The 24,058-nt window shown below is 47.3% G+C and overlaps 1 protein-coding gene across 5 annotated transcripts in view; it reads right to left on the reverse strand.

Moving 5' to 3' along the window:
- The window catches only part of NUP210 (nucleoporin 210), a 96,439-nt gene that overhangs the window by 54,941 nt on the left and 17,440 nt on the right, over positions 1 to 24,058 (reverse strand). For 4 of the 5 annotated variants that reach the window (XR_005658146.1, XR_005658147.1, XM_039886583.1 and 1 more), the window contains exons 3-13: positions 23,785 to 23,916; positions 21,172 to 21,268; positions 18,205 to 18,355; positions 16,232 to 16,364; positions 10,944 to 11,102; positions 10,259 to 10,327; positions 8,240 to 8,346; positions 7,041 to 7,181; positions 6,028 to 6,165; positions 5,066 to 5,221; positions 3,260 to 3,458 (exon numbers count right to left, since the gene is read on the reverse strand). Coding sequence is in view for 3 of the 5 variants with exons in the window: in XM_039886583.1 (XP_039742517.1) it covers positions 3,260 to 3,458; positions 5,066 to 5,221; positions 6,028 to 6,165; positions 7,041 to 7,181; positions 8,240 to 8,346; positions 10,259 to 10,327; positions 10,944 to 11,102; positions 16,232 to 16,364; positions 18,205 to 18,355; positions 21,172 to 21,268; positions 23,785 to 23,916 (1,482 nt within the window). In the remaining 2 variants the exon portion in view is untranslated. The remainder of the gene's footprint in view (positions 1 to 3,259; positions 3,459 to 5,065; positions 5,222 to 6,027; positions 6,166 to 7,040; positions 7,182 to 8,239; positions 8,347 to 10,258; positions 10,328 to 10,943; positions 11,103 to 16,231; positions 16,365 to 18,204; positions 18,356 to 21,171; positions 21,269 to 23,784; positions 23,917 to 24,058) is intronic. The other variant, XM_039886584.1, reaches the window with a different exon arrangement.

The following is a 24,058-nucleotide window of genomic DNA, read 5'->3' on the forward strand; positions in this document are numbered from 1 at the left end:
GTGGACATTCATGAACAATCTTCTCCATACTCTTTTTACTTTTACTTGCACTTAGGACATTTCAGTGCATGCTGTTTTGTCAATGGCCACCATCATGACCCTATGCTGACAAGAAGGGTGAGCCACAGAGTCCACAAGCAGAGCTCAGGAGCTCCTGAAAACAGCAACTTTGCCAAATGGGCCTATCTGTGTCCACAATTACACAAAAAGAATAGGGAAATGACTGGTTTGAGTGTGGACCCTGCTTGGGACCCTCTTCCAGTTGGGTACACAGAGTCTGGCAAATGCTTATCTGGACATGACCCCGAATTATGAGACAGGAGTCAGGCCCTTTGTAGAGCTGGGAAGAGGTGCTGAAGAACGAAGCCCTGAGGGACACACTCTGGCTCCGATAGCATGGCAAAGAAGCTTCCTGAAGCACGCCGCCATCCTCCTCCACCCCAGCCTCCCTGGTGTGAAGACTTTCAGCACTCTCTGCGCATCATCAGGCCCCTGTCCTGGCGATGGGAGGCCCGTCTATTCTGACCTGGCTGGAATCTGAAGCACACCACACCCTTTCTTATCTCCAGGCTCCCACATACTCTTCCTGCTCCTCGGAATATTCTTCCCCCATTTTCTCCTAGTCTCGTCCTTCAAGTCTCAATTATGGCCTTCCCAGACAGCCCCAAACTGGCTTAGGCACCCATCTTCTACATATTTCTTCCAGGAAACATGTTTGGGCATTTTGAATGGGTACACGCCTAAGGACCTGTGCTTCCCCACTGGTGCACTCTGTCCCAAGGACCATAACTGCCTGTTGAACCATCTTTCTTGCTAAACTGTAATGGCCATGCACTTGAAACCACATCTTTCATGTTTACCAGGGGACTGCCAGAGCATAGCACTTAGTAGATACTCAGTGAACAGGGGGCTGAAAACCAACCGAGGCTCAGAGCAGAGAAAGGACCAAGGCAAAGCAAGAGCTGAGGGGTTGCCACCCCTGGGGCAGTGGGGTAAGCCTGACCAAGTATGATCATGGGAGTTCCATGGAGAGGTTCATGGTAATTCCCACAAGCCAAGGGGCTTTTTAAGTGGTACTCAATGATGAAGACAAGGCAGAAATGGGATCCCCGTGGCCAGGTTCAGCAGAAAGAGGGTAAAGCCCCAAACTGACCCAGATAATGCTGGCAGAGGTAGTACCTGGGGCTTCAGTTCCCAAGGGAACCTGGTACAGCCCCTTTCCAAGAACATGACCTGAGTCCCATAAAGTGTACTCTTAACTTGGATAAAATCAAGGACATGCACTTGGGAGAGGGAGATGGGGAGGAGGAGAGAGGGGTAAGAGGGAGAAGAAAACCATTAGCCTAACATGGGGATCACAACTGCCCCCATATGTCTGGTCCATGAGCCTCCTCTGCCCCAGGACACATGTCACAAAGTCTGTTGAATCTGTCTTTCAAGTTCCATAGATTTCCATGACATAAGCAAGTCTCTGCTCTGACCAGGCTCCAGGTTGTAAGATACATATTGCTCATATAACCTGGGCCCTATCACAAGCCTTCACAAAGCCACAAAGACTTTACATTGGGGGACACTTAAGGAGCTTTCTAAGGGAAATTTTGACACTGCATGGTTTCTGTCTCAGCTGCTGTCTTCAGAACCAAACTCTTTGAAAAATGCCCCTACACTGGGCTAAAGGACATTCATTAGTAACCTTCACAGCAGGCATGGGCCTGCTACCCCCATTTTATACATGGAGAATCTAAGGCAGAGAGGTTGGGCAACTTGCCTGACATTACGTGGAAGAAGTAGTGCTTAGACCCAGGACTGTGGAATTTCAAACTCAGTCCTTTATTCCTGGGACCTAATGGATGCTGTCTTCTCTCCAGGACACATGTTGGGGACAGTGCTAGAGGAGCAGCCTCCTCTCCTGCTGTCAATGGGCCTCTCTCTCCTGAATGCTCATGTTTACTTCCATCCTAAACGGTTGTCTCACTGAGGACACTTAAGATCTCATAAAGCTCAGTTTCTCCTGGATGGTCAGAGGACACAGCTGCACCCTCCAGGGAAGGACAGGGATGCAGTTTGCTCAGTGATGCCTCAGAGATGACACAGCCTCCTTCCTCCGTGCAGCTTCACATTCAAACAGCTCCATGAGTAACCACAACTACAGCAGAGGTGTGCAAAGTCACCTGGCATCGCAGGTGATCCTGCAAACACCTCTGCCAGTTAGGCTTCCTAAACCCTGCCAGGATGAAGTTGTTACTCCTCTGCTCAAAATCCGTCAGTGGCTCCCCACTGCTTGGACACTAAGGTCCAAACTCTCCAGTGTCCTCCGTGATTCATTATTCAACAGGTTCAGCCATTCCAGGTCCACTGTGCATGCCCACATCACCGATGTGTCGGTGGACATGCCCGCCTCCCGGCCCTGGCTCAGGAGCTCCACCCACCAAATGCTGTTCCCTATTTCCCTGTTAGTTCTAACCCCCGCCCAAACCTTAATCCTCCTTCAATGGCTCAGCAGTCCTTGGTTTTCTTCATCTGCAAATCAGAGAGGAAACCTCTACTGACCCTGAGCCAATTCCCCTGGGAGGTCCCCTTTTCAGAGGACTAAGGCTCCAGGTCAGTGTCAGACACACACCAATCTACATCCCATCCCACCCGCTGCCCTTACATGACCTTTGACAGCTATGTAGCCTCAGTCCCTTCATCTGACACATGGCCCAACCACAGCTGCTCCTCCCAAGGTAGTTGTGAAGTCTAATGAAGTCATGCACTTGGCAGGGCTGGCACACCATAAACTAACTGCTACTGCCACCATCACCACCAATATCACCATTAAAACTCTGCAGGGGATGCTAAAGAGAAAGATCAACATGCATGGCTTCAATGGCTCTGGAGGGGTGGATCTTGCACATCACAAAGGTGTTGTGATTCTGTCACTAACCAAAACCCCCACTGATGGTGTATTCTGAGCACTTATTGCATTTCAGGCACTGCAATAGGCACTGTGACATGTAATTCTATTAAGGATGACACCCATTTTAGAGACGTAGAAACTGAGGCTCAGAGAACACTGTGACACAGCAGGTCACATGGCAGGTAAGACCCAAACCTGACCATTACTGATGGTGAACAATAGGACAAATGTCATTTCTCATATTGTGACCCTCTGCTGCCTCAAGCCCTCTATTTAAGAATCTAGGCCAGTCCATGTTGGAAACTCAGGCGGTCTGCCCCAATCCCACTGTCTGGTGCCCGCTTATTAGTGCTGGTTTACCTGGCAGTGGCTGGAACACGCCCTGGTTCTCCATCTCAACTGTCAAGTCGAAATGGGAGCAGTCGCTCAGGGTGACCACCTCATTGGCCCCGCTGGGTAGGAGGCCATTGATCCTTAGGGGCAGCTCCAGGGTCTGGCCCACTTGTGCCTCCACCTGGCATGGGGCGAACTCCATGCCACTGGGTTCAATCACATACACCTGGAGGACAGAGCATGGACTAGGGTCATCAGGCTCCATGGGAGAAGAAGGGACTGCTGCTTGAATTTACTAAAAGCTGCTGTGTGCTGAGTACTGGAGATGTGTTGGTGAGAAGACTGAGCTTGGGGGATGTGGTATGTGGTGGGCCCTGGGGTGATGTTCAGGAATGGAGCTGTCAGGGAAGGCTCCTCTGAGAGGGTGATGTAGGAACTCAGACCTGCGAGCCATAATCAGAGGAAGCCAGACAAAAGTCTGGGGGGAAAACATTCAGGGAAAAAAAGAGATGGTCCGTGCAAAGGTCCTGAGGCATGTACCAGCTCAGCACATTGAAAGAATGTAAAGAAGGTAGTGTACAGGGTGGGAGAGAGGCATCATCAACAACACGAATACAGAATAAAACAAAATTTACCAGATTGCAGGTCCTAAGAACACTGCTAACTCACTCAATCCTCTCAGTCACCTTGTTAAGAAGGTTCTATTACCAGCCTCATTACTTGATGAAGAAACTGGTATGGGAAGTGAAAGAACCTGCTCGACCTGGAACATGGTTGAGTGCAGCCCAGCAGTCCAGCCCCAGAAGCCAGGCTCTAACCATTACAAACATTGCCTATTGGGGAACTGTCCTCCAGCTTTTGGCTAAGCAACTGGGTGCTCATTTACTGAAAGGTGGCACATTTACTGAGATGAAGAAGCTTGGGAGACAGAAGGGACAAGATGGTTATACTTTATCCAAATATTTGACAATTACTCTGTAGCTGAAGGTTCTCTGTTACAACCCTTTTCATATGAAACTTAGATCAATCTTTAGATAGGGAGGGGTATGTGTGTGTATCATAATTAAAAAAGACTAAAATAACCTATTGTCGATATCCCAAATAATGTAAGAGAAGATCAGGATTGGACACACCATGTATGGACCTCCAATTTCTGCCATAAATGAATACAAGAGGTTGAGGTCAGGCTCAGGCAGTAAGGAAAGTGGTAAGGTCAGGAGACCTCCGGGTGGGGGAAGCGGAGGAGGAGCGGGGCACAGGCTCAAGTGCAGGTGACCACTCCCACCTGTGGCCTTTGCTAAGTGAGTTGGTCCCACACCACTCAGGGTCAAAAGCCAAGTGTAGGGCCCTGGTGCAGGGAACTCCTGATTTCATACCTGAACACAAATCAGAGGAAAGGAGTCAGGGCCAGGTCCCTTGGAGTCTGGGGCTTTCCTTCACTGTGAATTTACAACCCAACATTCAGTGACCCATCCAATTTAGACAATCATATCTTTTAGATCTGGGGTATTTTTTAGAATGACTCCTTTACTTATCTCATGTCTCTGTATTCTCCAGTCTCCCTTCCAGAAACTATGTTAACCCTGGCCCTTCTGCTACCATCTCCTGCCTGATGGGGGTGTCATTTCCATCTCCTTGATATAGCCATGAACTCCTCAAGGGCAGGGCTGGGGCCTGAACCCCCACTGCCCAGCCCACTGTCAACACCAAGGACAAGACCAAGGGCTAAAGGGTGGTTCTGAGTTGAGCCTGAGGGCTGGTTAAGAGGGGGCAGCTAGTGACCACCATCCCATGCCTCCCCCACCTGGGCTATCCTGGCCCCTGATGTCTCACCTTCATCTCCCCAAAATGTAGTGGATTCTGAACATCATGTGCCTGGATCACACTGAGTCCTATGTCACTGCCTGTTGTCATCACACCCTTAACAGTGACTGTGGCAACCGTGTAACTTGATGAAGACCAACTGAAGTTCCCACTTCCACCTTGGGCCTGGGGGGAAAAATTATCATCTTATTAGACCACCTGCCTGGTCTCTCTCTCTCTGTATCTCATACACACCCACTCACATTCACTCATATACCCTCACTCTCTCTCACACATACCTACTCACACTCATTCTCTCTCTTACACACAAGGTCAACATATCCCCACCACATGGAAAAACATGGCATCGAGCCAACACCTGACTGGAGGCTGCCTCCACCTCTCTCTCTCTCCACCCTGCCCTGTTTCCAGAACCCAAGAAGGGCCAGGAAGGTGACACACTTGATTGATCAGGCAGTGGGTACCAGTACAGAGACAGGACACCTGTCACCACTACCAGGGAAACAACAGAAACTGATTGGGCTGTGTTAGCCATAAGGGTTTGAGTCCCAAAGGAGTCAGTCCATGCCAACTAATGTCAGGTGGGCACATGAATACCAGAGACCAAGAACACTTGGTATATGACAGGGTTGGAGACATTTTCCCCTGAATTTCAAGTTTTTCTCTAAGGATATTTACAATGCTTTGGGAAAACAAAATTTTATAAAAACAAATATATGTGGAGGTTAAATCTGTGTTCCAGGTTTTATTTTGCTTTATTTTCTGTTTTCCAGGGTTTTTTTTTTCCTGATTATCAAAATACATTGCTGTGATTAAAACCTCAGAAAATACAGAAAGTATACTCTCTGATTTTAAATTCTCTCTAACCACTCAGAAGATACTATTAGAGGAAACAGAATAGATGAAGCCCCAATCTCATGGAAACACCCAAAGGAGTGTACCCAGATGTGGCGGGGGCGTTTCCCAATTGCCTTTATCGTATACTGATAGGCGCCCGTCTTTGGCTGCCATGGAAATGTCAAGATGCTGGGAAAGAGGGTGATGGGAACGTGAATTTCCACCTCCTGCTGGTTCCACACAGGTACACGTAAAGAGTGGACCCCTCCATCCTACAAAGGCACCCGATATCACCATAACAAATAGGTCATCAGCACAGTTTTCCCAGTCAAGCTGCCCTGCCCCTCCCTGGGGATCAGTCACAAAGATATATTTTGTGATTGTGGAAGAGGGGGAAGTAAGATGCCAGATGCTCTGCAGCCTTCTCATCTCAATGGAGATGACTTTCTGTGGCTCTGTACCACTCAAGTAAACACTGCTCGACTTCATCCTCACAGATCCCCTGACAGGATGGATGCGGTTATCCCCACTTTACAGATACGGAAACTGAGGCATGGAATGCTAAAGCAACTTGCCCAAAGCCCGCAGAGCTGAAGTGCAGACTTTGGTAGGAATCACTGTGTGGTCCACAGGCCATTTCCTTCTGCTGCCTCCTGCTCCCTCTTATAGGTCTGGGAAAGGTTTGGTGCTGGGTAGGCAGATGAGAACACCCATGTCAATGTTATAATCAGTAAAGAACTGCTCCCACCTAGAACTGTTAGCTTTTTAAGTACAGGGGAAAATGAAAAGATTTTGAAGGATGTACAGACAAAACAGCCAAAGGGATGTTTGTGGCTCCTGGTTGGTGCATAGCTGGATGCAGGGGGCCCAACAATGCTCCCCAACGAGTTCTGCACTAGAAAGTGCAAGCTCACTTTTATAAGGGCTGGCGAAGGGCAGAGGAAGAGGGCCTCTGGCCTGGTGTGGGGATAGGAAACAGCCCACCAGACACCCTCTGTAAGCCCAAAGAAGAAACTCTCACGGTACCTGTGAGAGCAGCACATAGACAGAGCTTGGGGCCCTAACTCCCCAGGACCCATGTCCAGCCTGGGTTGACATTTCTGCCTGCAGAGGGCCCAAGGGGCAAAAGAAGGAGGCATCAACTTGCCTGGTCCACTATGGAGGTGAGGGCTGCCTTGATGGCTGTTTGGCCTCTCTTTATTGCCTTGACGTGATGGTACGACCCGTTCTGGGAAGAAGAGAGTACCTCAAAGAACTCAGCGGGAAGCATGGTTTCAATGCGGATGTTCTGGAAGGCGAGGCAGGATAAATTAGAGGTGCTTCTTGACAACCCAGGAAAGTCAGAATGCAGGACAGAAGCAATGTGACTAGAAAAAAGCAGTCAGGCCAGGCCAAGGGCCCCTCTGAGGCTTGCAGGCCTCCAAAAGCCAGGAGATGGCCTGGACAAAGCCCTGGAACTGAGTTCTGACTGCTTTGGTCTTTGACCCCTCCCAGGCTGAAGACCTGGTGCTCTTGTTGTAGTTACCCATGTGGGGCTCACGAGAGCTCAAAGCCTACTGTTGGCTTTCCTAGGCCCTGAAGTCCCAAAAAGGAAACCATCAAATACAATAAAGGATATCAAAATCCCTTACAGCTAATTCCCCCTAACCCCCCTCTCCCTAAAATTTTGTGATTGACTGAGTCTTTAATAACGTGAGGAAAGCGATAACTTCTGCAAAGAAGCCAAAGAGGAACCCTCACCTCCTCCTTAAACCTCGGACACTACTAGGAAGGTCCAGGATGATGATCCTAGGAATTTCTCTCAAAGGACTAAAACATTGCCTAGACTCCTCTCCATCTGCCTATTTGTCTGATGTTCCTTTCCAGAGCCAGAAAGCTAACAGAGGTTTGCCTATCACGCAGGACTTCTCAAGAGTTATAGGTATTTCTAATCATGCAGGGAGAAGGTTGGGAAGTGCTCCCTGACTCTCTGCAAAGCAGGAAAAAATGGATTCTCAGAGCTGTGAAGTCCCTGGTCTAATGAGAAGGGCACTGGAGGGCAGCTGGCAGATACCACCTCCCCATCACTGCCTCCTTGGACCCTGCTGCCTGCAGCCTCTTCTCTCCTCCTCAGCCCTGTAGGGAGTGGGGCTGTGGTATGCAGATACACAAATTTACAGTGTTTTGAAATGCCCCAGGCATCCCACAACGGTGCTTCCTATCCACCTAACAGCACCACTAGGAAGTACCTGAACTCAGCCTGCCTGCATGGGGACTCCTGTTCTTTTGGGGGCAGCTTATTCAGCAGCTGCTCCAGGAGACACAGCCCACTTTGCCACCCCATCAGGACCCAAAGAAGGCACTCACGTCTGATGGGTAGACCTTGTTACCGGACTTGTCAAGAACTTCAATGGTAATTTTGTACAGGCGGCCAATCTCGAGCACCCACCTGTCACCAGGGCAGACTGTGAACCCTATAAAACAGGCAAGTGGCAGTGCCTGACAACTCAGGCCACAGGGACATGCAGCTGAGCAACAGGATGGGACCAAGCATCACAACCTCACACTGCTTACCTGGAGGCCCCACAACCACCTGAAAGGGCCCAGACCACTTACCTGAAGAGACATACAACTGCTCAACTTAAGGATACCTATAACCACTCACCTGAAGGACCCATTACTGCTTACCTGGAGGGCCCCAAGACCACAAACCTGGAAGGGCCCAGACTACTCAACTGAAGAGATCTATAACCAACCGCACAACGGCGCCCTATAATCGCTCACCTAGACAGCCCACAGTGTCTATGGTCTGAATCCTCGGGTCTAGGCTCTGAATTCAAAGTAAAGCTACACACTGAATTCATGATAGGTCTACACTGTAATCCACAATAGGTCTATGCTCTGAATCCACAATGACATTACACAATGAATTGAAGATGAGTCTGCTCTGAATCCAGTGAGGCTACACTCTGATTGCACAATGAATCTACTCTCTGAATACACAGTAGGTCTGTGCTCTGAATGAACATTGAGTCTGAACTCTGAATCCGCAGTGAGTCTATACTCTAAACCACAGTGAGGCTATGCTCTGAATCCATAGTAGGTCTACTCTGATGCACAGTGAGGCAGTGTTCTAATCCACAGTTGATCTACATTGTGAATCCATAGCAAAGCTACACTCTGAATCCCCAGTGGGACTACACACTTAATCCACAGTGAGGGTACACTCTGAATCCATACTGTGTCTACAATCTAAATGCACAGTAGGCTTAATTAGGTCTGAGACCTGGCACTGAGTGCTCTCCCTTTGTGAGCTTGCATGGCTTTCAGGCTTCTTGTTCTGTTCCCACAGTGGACACCATAACAGCTGACCCCTGTGATGCTATGTGCTTTCTTATCTCCACACTACTGCTCAAGTTGTTCCCTCTGCCATGATGACCTCCCTACAAAAGAGCAGCTTCCTAGAAAAGGCCTGCCTCAGTTATCATTCCCCTGAAGCCTTTCTCTGCACTCACATTTATTAACCCCTTCACACTGTCCTGTCGCTACCTGTTGTGCTGGTCTCTACCTGCAAAACCAAGCACAAAGACCCCATCATCTTTCTTCTGGAACTTCAGTGCCCAGCACAGGCCAGATGGATAGAAGGTACTAAGAAAACATTTCTGAGTAAATGGAGCTCCTGAGACACCAGTGCCTGGTGTCGCCACATTGTCCACTTGGGTCTACACCAAACAGCAATCTTAAATGGCAGCAAACAAAAGGACCTAGGGATTTGCTGCACATCAAACACTCTTGCCTGAACCATTTCAGTGTATTTAACGGTTGAGTAAGCTCAGACTAAAGAAGCTTTGCATTGATGACCCAAGGTGTGTCCTGGACATCGCTCAAGTGGTCATCTGTTATCCCAGGCCCTGAATGTGCCCCTTCAGGTCCTCCATGGCTTAGATTCTTCCTCTGTTCTCTCAAATGCCTCTCCTTCCTCCCCTCGAGACATCTACCAACTGTCATGTCACCTCAGGAGCCTCTCTGAGCTGGCCCCCAAACTCCAAACATCCATAGCCATGGTCAGGTCTGGACAGAGCCCGGGTATAAAAACCAGCAGGAGACAAAGCCCTTCTCCACTCTATCCTATCCCATTTCTCTCCCTGACGAGCCAGCCACCTGCCTGACCTCATCTATTCTCTGCTTGTTTCTGGGCTCCAACAGGGGAAGAACTAAGAAGCAGCCTTGGCAAGGGCAGAGCGGGTACTGATGGCCCTGGACTTCCCCACTGGTGAAGCTGGTTAAAGTGAAATAGATTCTGGAAAGCTGTTACTTTTATTTTATTTTTCTAACTCCTGTAATCACAAATGAGCAGCATCCAGGACCCAGGATGCCCACACTCACCCAGGTATCCGGGTTCAACCACGTAGATGGTGCTGTTGGGTAACCTGGAAGCACCCTGCATGCGGATGTCTGAATTCTTAATTAAGGAACGAAACATAAGATGGCAAATAAACCAGCCAGCAAGCTTCAGCATGGCTCAGAAAGCTTATCATTAAGACATCACACACATAGAATAGGAGAGTAAAACTCCCCTGCCTGATGCCAAGTGCAGCAGAGCCATTTCCAGAATCAGAGCCATACCATGCTTCCTACATTAGCAGAGGGGGAAGGGGGGGAGGGGCAGTCTGTGTAAGGGACACTGAAGATCACACAGGGCACATCAACAAGTCTCGGACAGGGACAACCCACATGTCAGTGTGGAAAACAGCTTCAGCCATCTGAGGCAGGCCCCTCAGATGAGACCAAAGGTGCCAGAAAAGGTTCCAGAGGCAAGAAGGGAGGCCTCATGCCTGCCACCACCTCCCATCCTAGGAGCCTCTCAAGTGAGACACCGACAGAGGTAAGCGATGCCACTCAGCTGTGCTGCTATTTTGGTTCCTTCTCATTTTCAGACCTTGAGGGAAAACAGGACTATTTTTAGCCTTGCCCTGCTTTCAGGGAGAAAAATGGCTTGACTTCCAAACAGCAGATCTTTTGTGCGCAGGACACGCATCTGGGCATGTATGCTGGCCTGAAAAAAGGATATTCCTGTGGCCAAGGACCAGGCTGCTCTGTCCCAGCTGCACTGCAGTTACGGTCGACGTGTCCTGTGCCAAGACAGCTACAGGCTGGCCTGGGTCTCCTGCAGGACCCTGGATGTTGTTCTGAAGCCGCAGTTCATACTGATCCGAAGGCATTGAGAGTTCTGGCCACCCAAAAACAAAAGAGAACAAGGAGGGAAGGAGGGAGAGAGAGAGAAGATAGCAAATGTTAGGAGCCAATGACAGTATGTCACTGCACCCTGAATCCCTGGACCCTGTTGCCAGTATGATTGCCGGATTTTCCTTTTTGCTTATTTTTTCAACACTTTAAATTTTAATATTATTTTCCATGCTTGTGGACAAAGCTGACACTCTCCATGAATTTTCAGAGGCAATCGGTTTTTTGTGACTGTCATACACTGATTTTTGAAATTAAGTACAGTCTCTGAATCAAATTGCCAAATGAATTACAGAATCTCAATTTTAAACTCTTTTCTGTTCATCGCAGATATGAACTCTGCTTCTGCACTAAGGGGTCCACGATGGGGCTCATTGGATTTGTGAATCCTTTGGGAGTTTCCAAAAAAAGATACTGGTCCATGGTCTTTCACACAGTTTTGGAAGCTGAGTCTGTAATAATGCAAAGAATCATCTCTCCTGCTATCTTGACCGTCCATCAATGTTTCCCTGCTCTCTGTCACATTGTGGAAGAAAACTCATTCAACCAGTGCTCGGATGAACAATTTCCCTGGGAAATAACAGGCTGACACAATCCACCACCTCTGTTGATCTCCCACACACTGTAGGTAGAGACTCTAAGCACTTTTGATATAAGAGGCTACTGCTGACCAGGAAATCAAGATGTGGCAGGACTGTTTATAGGCACATTATCCCATTTTGTCCCTCAGCAAACCTTGTAAGAGGCATTCCTGATGCCTACATCTTGGAGATGGGGTAATTGTGGAAAAGAAGATAAGTTTGCGAGTGGTAGCATAGCAGGTAAGCAGCAGAGCTGGGATGCAAACCGAAGAGAGCTTGATCACTTTGACTTGTCCTCTCCCCAGTCTGGAGAATTTCCTGTCAAGTAACCCACTCACTGAGCCCACAGGTGAGGCCACATTCCAGCCCTCCAGAAAGAAAGAAGAGGATGCAAAGAACCAATTATAGCTTTCTTGCTCACAACTGGGTCCCAGCTCAGGGCCCAGAATGGGAGATGCCCTGGGCAAAGATCCCAGAGGAATTTCAGCTAGAGCATCATTCAGAATTCTCAGGAATTCTGATGGGAATTCTGAAAGGGAGGCAACTTTCCCATTTCCTGTTCTGGGGTATCTTTTGTTGTGTTCCATTAGTTACTAAGAATCTCCCCTGGAGCAGAGGGTTCTCAAACTGAACCATCAGCATCTCATTGGAACCACCAATAACTGGCCCCACACCAGACCTACTGAAGCAAACTCAGAGGGCGGGCCCAGCACTCCGTTTAAACAGGCCCTCAAGGTGATTCTGATGCACGCTAGGACTAAGAATCTCTTAGAGTATACACAGCCCATTTCCTTGTCTCTAACTTGGGGAAGCCTAGCCAAGCTGGGCTGTGATTCTTGCAGATTATGTGTTCGGAATATGGCACCAGTGCCTCTAAGATACATGTCATAATAAAATAATAGAATAACATCATTGTTCTATAAAGCAGTATTACTTTATGCTACTTTATGAAGCACTAGCTTCCTCCATTGTCTAAAGTTCTCCAAATGAATATGGCCCTTTGGAAAATCAATATACTGACTCTTGAGGGATCTTGTACAACACAGATGTAGCTACAGATACAAAACCCTAAAAGGAAGAACTTGTGTGACTAACTCCCTAAATACCTCTTATAATGCAGAGCTCAATCTTGTCAAAGGTACTGAATATGGAAGGCTTTGCAGATGTTAAGTGTCACTGTCCACAAAAAGGGAAAGGCTGTTCTTGGGGTCCCAGACCAGCCATCTGCAGAAAGAAGATGGCCATCCCAAAGACCAGCCTTCAATAGATGAGGTGGCCCACATTCTTCTATGAGACATGATTTCCGATCTCCTCCAGACTCTGGCTGACCCTCTAGATGTGCTTATAATTGTCAGGGTCCCCCAAACTCCCACCCCACGCAGGGTCCAAGGATGACCATGGAGCTCCTGGGGTGGTGGGCCTGAGCCCAGGATGACAGGGAGCTCACTCCCCTGCCTCTGACTCCAGCCCCTGCTTATGCAGCCAAGTGTGCTTTAGTTCTGGGCAGCTATGGATCAAGGGTGTACTGGGTTCCACATCCCTTCCACATCTAAGTGTTTGACACTGGAACCCCAGCCCAACATCCATTCATGCAGTTGGTTTTCTAAACCTCAGCACATTTCATGTCAGTAATTTCTACCACTGCAATCACTCAAGTTCTTTTCAGATACTAATTCCATCAGCCAGCATGTCCTTCTCACATTTTGTTTTGTCTAATAATTTCATTACTGTGCCCATTATGTCTACAAGCAAATCCAAATGCCACCAGGCCTGAGGACTGAGGAGACCTGTGGCCCCCCACTAGAAACATAGCCCTACAAGCAACACAGATACCTCTGTTATAAGCTCCGAGAGGCCCTCTCTTCCCACACTGGCATCCACCTCTTAGATTGACTGCCCTGCCCCCACTGGGCTGTGCACTCCAGGAGAGCAGGGACCTGGGCAGCTCTGCTGGCCACTGCATAAGCAGCCCCCATCAGAGTGCTGGCACAGAATAGGTGCTCAGTAAAATGGGCTCACAAGAAAGCAAACTGCCACATAAAGGAAGGGAGATATAAGGGAAACAAAAGTGTGGAAGGAAAGAAGAAAAATCATATTTTTAAGGAAAAAAATCTAAAAGTATAAATAATTAATTTACGGTTATAATTATCTGCCTGTTACCAAGTCCATGTAATTAACCTCTAACCTGGAATTTTTTGAGTCTTCTGCAGGACACTGTGCAAGACAGGGCTTTGCTAAAATTCATGTCCCCTGTAATAATATCATTCCCCCAACTTCTCTGACTACTTAAGCCTGTTAAAAATGACATTGATGTAAATTATACCTTAATTTAAAAAAAAATCCATGTAAAAAAAACTGGACAGTGAATTTGCCTTTGTATGTCTTATTCACGAGACCTTTGCTGGCTCAGTTCTCCCAAAGCATTCTTTTGGGATCCACTCCAGCCCCATGCCAGCCAGGCCCATCAGTCACGCAGCTGTGTTCTTTTTTTGGAGGAATTTCCATTTCATTATCCCACTAACAAAGGGAGGCAACTTCCCTATTTTCCTGTTGGGGATCATTCATGTGCATCAATTCTTTGACTTCTATAGCAGGTCAGTGACCAAACCCACAACTTTTCTAGGTACCTTGGGATGTGTTGTTCCTCTGCGCCATGATATCAGAACTAATTTAGGGTCAGCTACTAAGACTCTTTATTAAATCCTTCCACATTTAACCATGCTGGCTCTGCCCTCCCTGGCTGGGCCATAGCTCAACCCTCATCCACCCCATGCAGAAGGATCATCCCCACCTTGCCTCTGGGAGAACTGTAAAGTCCTATGTGTTATCCTTAGCAACTATTCTCATTTTCCTTTGAGAGGACAGGACCACTTGATTCTGCAGGAGTAACTAAGGCCAAGGAGCCCGACAGCTTTGTGATGTTTAGGGGCTCTATGTCTCGGTTTCTTCTTCTATAAAAATGGGGTGTTAATGAAATCCATCTCATAGAGTTGTTGGGTTATAACATGAGAAGCACAACACTTAGAAAATATTCCGTCATGATCAGATGTTGTCAGTTGTGACTGGGCTTCCCATACCACCTTCTTTCAGGTTGCAATGCCACTTCTTGTCAGCATTCAGGTATAAGTTTATGTTTCCATTTCTGAGACGCCCCTGTTGGCACCCTCTGGCCTTTCAACGTGTGCCCTACCACACTCCTCCTCAGGACCTGCCTTCTCTTTTAGAGTCTCAGAAGGGGTAAATACCAGGCTCTAGCCAGGACCCAAAGCCTGGCTTCCTATACATCCTGCTCTAACACATCCGCACCACCTCCACATTGACACATTGCAGAAGAGCCAGACACTGCCTGCCCAGCACGTGGGGACATTCAGGAACCACCAGTCTGCTGCCCCCCAATCAGAGTACCCCATGTTGGAAAGAAACGGGTCCAGACATAGGAGGGGTCTGTTTTGGCCTTTCGTGGCCTTCCAAGGGGCATCGTGCTCTGCCACACAGTAATGACTGACCATACTACCATTCTCAGCTGAGGCGATGTCTTTCAGGACCACAACCCAAGTAGGTTGAAAGCCGAAACATCTACAACTTCTTAAACAATACTCTGCATCACAGGCTTGCAGCCCTCCAACCTGTGGGAGACAGATGGGGCCCCAAGCGTGTTGCTCTTACACCAGAGACTCTTGACAGCCTGTGCTCTGACCATGACACATGTGTCAACTTTAAACAAAATGATGATAATAATTTTTAGGCTTGATGCTGCTGCACTGAGAACACTCACCAAATAAAATGTATCGCATGTATAAAGCATTTTAGAATTTCTAGAACAAATCCACATCCATTAATTAAATTTGTCCTCATAGCACAGGCAGAAAGGCCTCAAGAGCTCTAAAAGAAAAACTGAACCCCAAAGGGAGGTGATGGCTCATCAAGGCTGTCCAGCAGTCAGTGGCAAACTAAGGATAAAGTCCAATCCAATGTGAAGCTCATAGCTTCTGACATTCTTTAAACAAGAGGCTACCTACCCCAAAGGACTGAACGCAGGGACTCAAAGAGATGTTGCACACCCATGTTCATAGCAGCATTATTCACAACAGCTAAATAGGTAGAAACAACCCCAGTGTCCATCAACGGATCAATGGGTAGACAAAGTGTGGTCTATGTATACAACGGAATGTTATTCAGCCTTAAAAAAGAAGAAAATTCTGACACATGCATAAACCTTGAGAACACCATACTATGTGAAATAAGCCAGTCACAAAAGGACTAATACTGTGATTCCATTTATTTGAGGTCCTTAGAGAAGCCAAATTCATAGAGAAAAAATCAGAATGCTGCCTGCTAAGGGCTGAGGGGAAGGGAAATGGGGAGTTAGTGTTTAACGGGTACAAAGTTTCAGTTTTACAAGATGAAAAGAGTTCTAGAGATGGATGGTGGCAATGACCACACGACAATGTGAATGTACTTAATGATGCTAAACTTCACACTTAAAAATAATTAAAGTGGTAAACGTTATATTTTACCTGAGTCAGTGACCCACCTGTAATCTTCCCTTGCCTGATCTTCTGTACCTTATAGCAAATGGAGGTTCCCACCAACAGGTAGACATCATAAACTGGGTTCAGAAGGATGTTCTCCAAAATCAGTAGCCTGACCTCTGCAGGACTGACGTTCTTGGCATAAAGAAGAGAGTAAAAAAAGTAAGGTAGTGTCAGGGAATAGAGATGGTGGGTTGGGCAAGAGGGAATCTTTAGAACTTTTCAGTATACTCATGTGGGGACAGGGAAGCTAGAGATGAAAAAAACAAGGCAATACTTTTAGACCGCCAGAAGCCCAGGCGAACACTGTGTGTAAGGCAGGCATGTGTTCAGTGGTCACTTTTTGTGTGTTATAGCTCAATTTTTAATAATTAAACAGAATGAAAAGTGAGGAGCCAGCAGTGATATCTAGGGATACTATGGCCTCTAGGGGGGTCTCAGGGTCGCTCTCCACAAAAGCCCTAAAAGCCAGTGAGGTTTGGGAATCCTAAGGCAAACCTGAAAAGGAGAGGCATGTGTCCCTGAGGAGCACTCAGGCTCTGCTTCTCAGCCCTCATCAAGACCTCCTCATCAGGAAAAATCATGAGTGACTTTGAAGTGGGAGAAAGACCACCTGTACAAAATCTGGTGCACTCTCATGTTACCAGGTTCTGTAGGGGCCTGCATCTTCTCTTATCATTGAGTTGCTTGGTTACTCTGCAAGTTGGAGAAAACTGATGGCAAAGCAAATGAGTCTCATTCACAGAAATGCAAACCCATTTCTTCTGGTGGAGGTACAGCCAATTACTGCCCTATGGATACTGACTAGCTCTGCATCTATTTGTAAATTCTTTGGGTTCTCCTCTCCTTTAAAACATGGTTGTAAGATCTTACAGGTTTCCTCACTTAATAGTAAGTTAAACAATACCTTGACTCATTAAATAACGAAAAAATATACAAGCCTCTTCCTTGGCCCAGGCTCTATGGCAGGTGCCTTCCAGCACAGCAGGCAGGGAAGCCATTTACCAATACAGGCAGGATATGGGGGCCTTTCCAGCTCATCAGTGGGCCGATCCCCCGCCCAGTCCTGAGCACCATACAGGGGCCCAGAATCAAAAGAGGCAAACTATCTTCAAATACTAACTGCAGAGTGCTATGGGGCCAGCCCTGTGACATACCACCTCCCATGTTTACAAAACCCTCCAGGACTCCCAAATTACTGCTCACCCACTAAGGAGATTGAATCTGGAGAGATTTCTTTTGTCTATCACTTTAGAAATTAAAAAACAGATGAAGTACCACAACCTTCCTGCCTGTGCTCCAGAAACCAGGCAAAGGAAGAGCTCAGGTTTGCAGTTCAAAAAGAAGCACAGCCAAGGTAGACGTTTGCCCATAAGAACAGGGGAAGACCAGGACCTTCACTAAACCCGCTCCTTTCCTCTGTCCCAGCCCTCTCAAAACAAGGCATTGATGAAAAAGCAGGTGCTGGTTTGGCCAGGGCAATGTGGGCATTGGGGAGGGGCAGTGAGGAACACCAGCCATCCACACATGGGACCACCAGTCTCAGCAGTCATGTTGAGCACAGGCAGAAATAGCAAGGAGGGCACTTGGGAGCCCTCAGGATTTTTCACAGAGTCCCAAATGCTTGGATGTGTCCCTACAATGGGACAGGGGGGTATTTGTTGAAAATAAGCTAGTTAATGAAAATACCATTGCTCCTGAACCTCCTTCAAAACTGAGAATGGACCAAAGGCTCTATGACTCTAGATGGCACACTCTGGTGCCCCAACCACATCTCACTAAGCTGTGTCCCCCAAAACCAAACCAAACTAACAAAAATATGAAATCGCACCCTGAAGTTTCCCTTTTATGAACAGTGGAACTTTCACAGTGGAGCATTTCATTTCCACTACTAAATGTGCACACAGGGGTGAGCAGGAGCAGTTAACCTGGTTCCACCCCAGGAGCCCAGCATCTCTTGTGCCCCAGGGCCCACCTTGTAGACAGCCTCCTGGATGCGTGCCTTGAGCTTGGAGCTCCCAGTCTTCATCCCGGACACCAGGATGGTGTCCCCTTGCTTGGCCAACTTCTCCATCTCTGAGATGTAGGAAGGAGGTATGTATGTAGACTCCAAGAATGGGAGGATTCTGGAAAAGCACATGTCATCAGACCTGACGTGTGAAACCAAATAACCTAACATATTCGCTGTCTATCAAGACCTTCTAGTAGGTGCCAGATGCTGAAATAAGTGTCGTGGTCTTAGTTGGTGCTGCTTAGAAATGTGTCCCTAAAACTTCCTATATCAGAATTGCCAGTGTCCTTATAAAAAATGCAAACTCTTGGCCTCTGGCCCAGGCCTTTGTCTGAATGAAGTCTAGCAATCTGCATTGTATCAAAATCTACATGTGCTTATGATAAACACTGAAATTTGAGGACTACCCACTTAGAAAAGCTTCACTCTCACAGATGTGGAAGATGAGGCCCATGGAAGCCTAAGAAGCAGGCCCAGGACCACAGACTAGACTAGGGCGGTGTCAACAATGCCCATCAGACTCCCAGGGCCACCTGCCACATTCCAGCCCAGCCCAGGACTAGCTCCTGCCTATGGGAAATGAGTTTCAATGACTCTCCTCAAGTGTCAGGACGAGGGGATCACATCATGTCTTAACCTCCCTGGGGTTATGCTGTGGGGAGAAGCCCCAAGTGGGGAAAGAAGTCGGGATGCCGGGGACCCTCCCTATAATAGGGCTGGTAAACACAGCTGGCTCAAGAGACCTTTTTGACATAAGCTCTCACTTGCAGCCTGTGATTTACAAATAAATCTATCTTTCTGCCTGAACAAGAGCTGTCAAGTGGACACACTTTCATTCTCCCCAAGATCTGCCGGGTGCTATCCTGCACCATGATTTATTTCCTTGTCTTATCTTACTAGGTGTCATATGCTGAGTTTACTGAAAATCCAGGACATTGGTTCCAACGTGCCTTAGCACCTAGGATTTCAGTTAACATCTGGCTCAGTTATGGAGTGACTGGAAGCTCAGAGGCAGGGGACCACTATTCCCTGAGTATCTAGTGTGAGCCAGGCCCAGGAAGGGCTCTGAACACAGTCAAAGTGCTGACTTACAAGGCCGCTATCAGATGGGGCACAACAATTACCTCCATGTGACAGAAGAAGAAGCTGATGCTCAGATGGCTACCTTCCTTAACTAAGGCCACAGGCAGGAAGAACAAGGCCAGGACTGGAATCCATGTCTCAATGATTGTAAAGCCCATGTTCCTGGCTTTGTGAGATACCAGCAATTGCGGCGCTTGTCCAGGAAATAGAGGCTGATGGTCCCAGACTCCAGAAGAGCTCTGACCCAAGAGGGTGCCTCATATGCAGTGTCAGGGTGTGAGGATGCCTACCATGGAGATGGCTGTGAGCCAAGTCTGGATGTTTCCAAGAGCTCTAAACTAGACTTTTAAAAGTATAAATAAATACCACACTAACTCCCCACAAAACACTAATTGTAAGAGGGTAAGAAAGAGACTTCATAAGGGACCCCCTAGCAGACATCCTACCCAAGTGATGACAGTGAACATCATCAATGATGGACTGACAAAATCACAAGATGTAATTAGAAAAATACGGAATCTCACTTCTGTGTTATTCCTGCCAAAGACGCAAAGCTCTGAGTCTAATCAGAAAGGAACATCGGATAAACCCAAAATATGAGGATTTCTACAAAATAACTAGACTATAATCTTCACAAGTGTCAAGGTCTCGAAAGTCAAAGACCACGAAATTGTCCCAGGCTGATGGAGACTAAGAAGCAGGACAACATGCAGGAACTCTGGGCTGGGTTTTGCCACAAAGGATATAACTGGGATAGTTGGCAAAACTTGAATGAAGTCTTGCATTCATGTGTTAACTTCCAAATTTTGACAACTATGTTGTGGAGATGCAGGAAAATGTTGTTAATGGTAGTAAACACATTAAAATAATCAGGGCTGATGGGGCAACAGGCTGGCAACTTGCTCTTAAATGGTTTAGGTTAGGGAAACCACATTTTGTACTGTACTTGGAACTTTTCTGTAGGCTGAAAATGGCTGCAAAATTCTTTAAAAATTAAGTTTTCCTCCCCCAAAAGGGACTATACTCTTTAAAAAATTATTTGATAAAGTATGAGTCAATGCAGAGTAATAAGGGACAAAGCCCAGACTTCAGTCTGTGCCAACACTGGCCAACAGAACTTTGGTAGTGACAGACATGCTCCACATGTGCTCTGTCCCATATGTGGTAACCACTAACCACATGGCAAATGAGCACTGCAAATGTAGCTAGTACATCTCAGGAACTGAACTCCTCATTCTGCCTAAATAGCTATGATAGAAAAGTGGCTACCATATTAGATAGTGAAGATTTATGCAGATCTGAGTTCAAATTGTAGCTCTGCCACTTACCAACCTGAAAAAAAGTGGCTTAAACTTCTCAGTTTCTGTCTGAAAAATGGCAAAAACAGTGGTACGTAAGCCCACATGGCTGTTGGGAAGACTGACTGAGTCAAGAGAGGTAAAAAGTCCATCCGCATCCCCATTGCTGGGGAACACAGCCTCTTGCACCTGCGAAGGGCTGTCACTGCTGGGATGTCCTCTTAGCCAAAGTCTGTTTCCCCATTAACTGACCTCCAATGGAGGAGCTGCCCTCTAGGGCCACAATGAACTCTTCCCAGCTTCCTTGACAATTTCCTACAGAACACACCTGGTGGGGTGCAGAAGCAGTAAGGTTCCCACTAAACTGTGTGGGCCAAAACACTTTTCTCTAAATCAATCAAGGGGAACATCAGCCAGCATACTGGGAATCGTCCTGGGTCCTCGCTGAGAATAAAAATGATGATGACAGTGATGATGAAAGCCTCTGGCCCACTCAAAGCCAAGCAACATCCTCCTTCCCCCTTCCCTCCACAGGCAAGGTGCCTCTCACCGCAGAGCATTGTGGGAGTCTGAGAACCTGCTGGCCTCCGTGTCCTTCACAATCGTCCAGTCAAAGACCAGCCCTGCCAAGGTGCTGAACGTGTTCCCTATAAGAGCAAATTGGAGGGGGGCGTGTCAAATATGCACTGGAGTTAACTCCCTGGAGCCAAGGGAAGGGAAAAGCACTCAGCACCACCCCCCTGCAAAGCAACTGTCATGCCTCTATTTCAAGAAGGGAAAACAGAAGCTTAAAGGATCAGGGTCACATGATGGTGAGGGGCTGAGCCAGGATGTGAACTAGGCCTGTCTCAAGTGAACCCTTGTGTCCTTCCTCCCATGCCACCTGCCTTTGTTCACAATACATTCAATGTAGTGCATAACACCATGACCCCTAGCACCTGTAAGCATTTTACAGTTTAGGCAGAGGCTCCCAAGACCTGATTCATTCATTCCTACCACCTCCCTACACAGGAAAAGAAATTGCAGATAAGGGGGCAGAATCCCCAAACCATCTAGTTTCACATGACTATTCTTGTCTCTTCATCTTGACACTGAGAATCCTAGGGCCCTAGGATGGAGGAGATGGAAAGCCACACACAGATGGCCTTGGCTCTGAGATCATGGCTTGCATCTATGCACCTTTTGACAGGATGTCAAACAAGCAGAATCCAGTGGGTGATTGGATAATAATTCTTGGAGGAACAGGACTCAGAGTAGGTTTTAAACACTCTATAAAGACATTCTCAGTGTAAATCCAATGCCTGGTTCCACATGGACACCCTGAAACAGGGCAGAAGATGAAAACAGGTGGCTCAAAGGTTATCTGTCAGAGATTCTGGGTTTCTTGGTTTGTTTTTGTACCCAGGCAATGCTGCATTTACATTTTTGAATTAGTTCTCATTTCAAAATGAAAAATGTCCCATCACTTCACTATACAAACCCCTTTCTCAGCTCCTTCTGCTCTAAGAACAAGTGCAAATCCAACATCTAACACACACGACCCTTTCCTTCCTGCATCCCACCCTCGTCTGAGCTTCAGTCTCAAGAATAAACTGGCCATCTCTGCCTGGCAAACCCCACGTCCTCAAAGTTCAGTCAACTATCATATCTCATAAGAAACTGTCCTGACCTCTGTTCTCCACACCCAACATTTAACATTCCCAGGGGCTGACTCTCCCCAATTTTGTGGTTACTTCACACTTTGCATCCAATTTGATAATAAACAGCATCTACTGAGATGCATGTGGGCATTTATTTACATGTGGACCTCCACTACAGCCTGAGATTCTGGGGACAGAGACCAGGCCCTTCCATTCCCTGTAGTATCCCTAGGGCCTGGCAGAATGCCCAGTAGATAAAAAACACTCAGATGTTACCTGGCTTCTTGAGCACCCACTATGCGCCATGCAGCGCAAAACCTTTTACACATTTCTCACCAAGTCTTTCCAACCTCCAGGTGAGCATCACTATCTTGATTTCACAGACTAGAAAACAGAATTTAGGCAGCTTATCTGATGAATGAACACACAGAGGAAGGAAGGATGCTCCAGAACGGTGATTTTGCTCCCTCCAAGGGACATCTGGCAATGGCTAGAGATATTTTTGGTTGTCACAGCTTGGGGAGTTCTGCTGGCATCTAGTAGGTAGAAGCCAGGGATGCTGCTAAACATGCTATGATGCACTGGACAGCCTTCTATCACAAAGAATTATCTGACCCCAGATGGTCAATACTACCTAGGCTGAGAAATGCTGATACAGAAAAATTTTTTAAAAAGTGAGTAGAGGGGCAAGAGTGGTAAGGAAAGATCTCAAAGAAAAGGTGATACTTGGTTTGGACTTAAAATTCTGGAATATCCTTCATCTTAAACAAATCTATTGCCCTAACTTAACTTTCTTCAAAAAATATCTTAACCTACATGCTAGACTTATGAGAGTATATAAATGTCTAATCACAATGTTGTACAAATGAAACTAATATAATATTGCAAAAAATAAATTTAAAAAAATTAAATTTGAAAGGAAAAAGAATCTTAACCTACAAATGTTCCCTTTGTTCCTTTACAAAGAGGTCAGGCTACAGACAGTCTGCCTCCTGCCAGAACAGATCTTCTAAGAAAAGTCCTGGCCCAAAACAAGCTGATATCCAACTCTGGTGAAGTGAGAAAACGAAAGACAGTGAGCAGGGCCAGCAGCATAGATGTGACTCAGCTCACTCCCCCTGCTACCCCACACATACTGCAGTCTGAACCAGTCAACACCATCTCTCAAAGCCAAGCAAGGAGAATGCCTCCAGCTGTTTACAGTGTGGTAACCCAGGGGCCTCTCCCAGCTTCCCATCACTGCCCAGACCCCCAGATGTCACTTCCCAAAGACATGCTTTAGCAAGCACAATCCCTGTGCATAGGCATGGAGTCGGCCTCTGGGGTCTGCAAAAGCTCTCAACTCAAAGGCCCCACTGCAACTGAGGGCCTGGGATCCACTTCATAGGTGGTCTGAACCTCTCCAAGCCCCCCTACCCCACTGCACCAACTTTACCTTCCTGACTGGAGCAGCCCTCTGTGGAAACAGTAGGGCCAGACACAAAGCGAGAGAGAAAGAAAGACTGCCAGGGAGACATCCTCACCTTCAGAGTCCAGAGCCTGGATCTTCAGCTCCAGGGGCGAGTCCTCCAGGTAAAGTTCACGGGTTGTGGAGACGATCTGAATGCCATGGATGAGGTCAACGATGGCATCGCAGCGCAGGACCTGGCCTGTGGCTGAGGGACAGGAATAGAGGGGTCAGACAGAGAGTGGTACTTGACCATCACCCCACTCCTGAGGCCTCGCAGGTCAGACAGCCTTACACTGTGGCAAAGACAAAAGCAACCAACAAAGCAATCACCACAACATGGAGCTGGA

This window comes from Pteropus medius, unplaced genomic scaffold (genome assembly GCF_902729225.1).
Source record: "Pteropus medius unplaced genomic scaffold, Ma_sr-lr_union100, whole genome shotgun sequence".
Classification (NCBI taxonomy): domain Eukaryota; kingdom Metazoa; phylum Chordata; class Mammalia; order Chiroptera; family Pteropodidae; genus Pteropus; species Pteropus medius.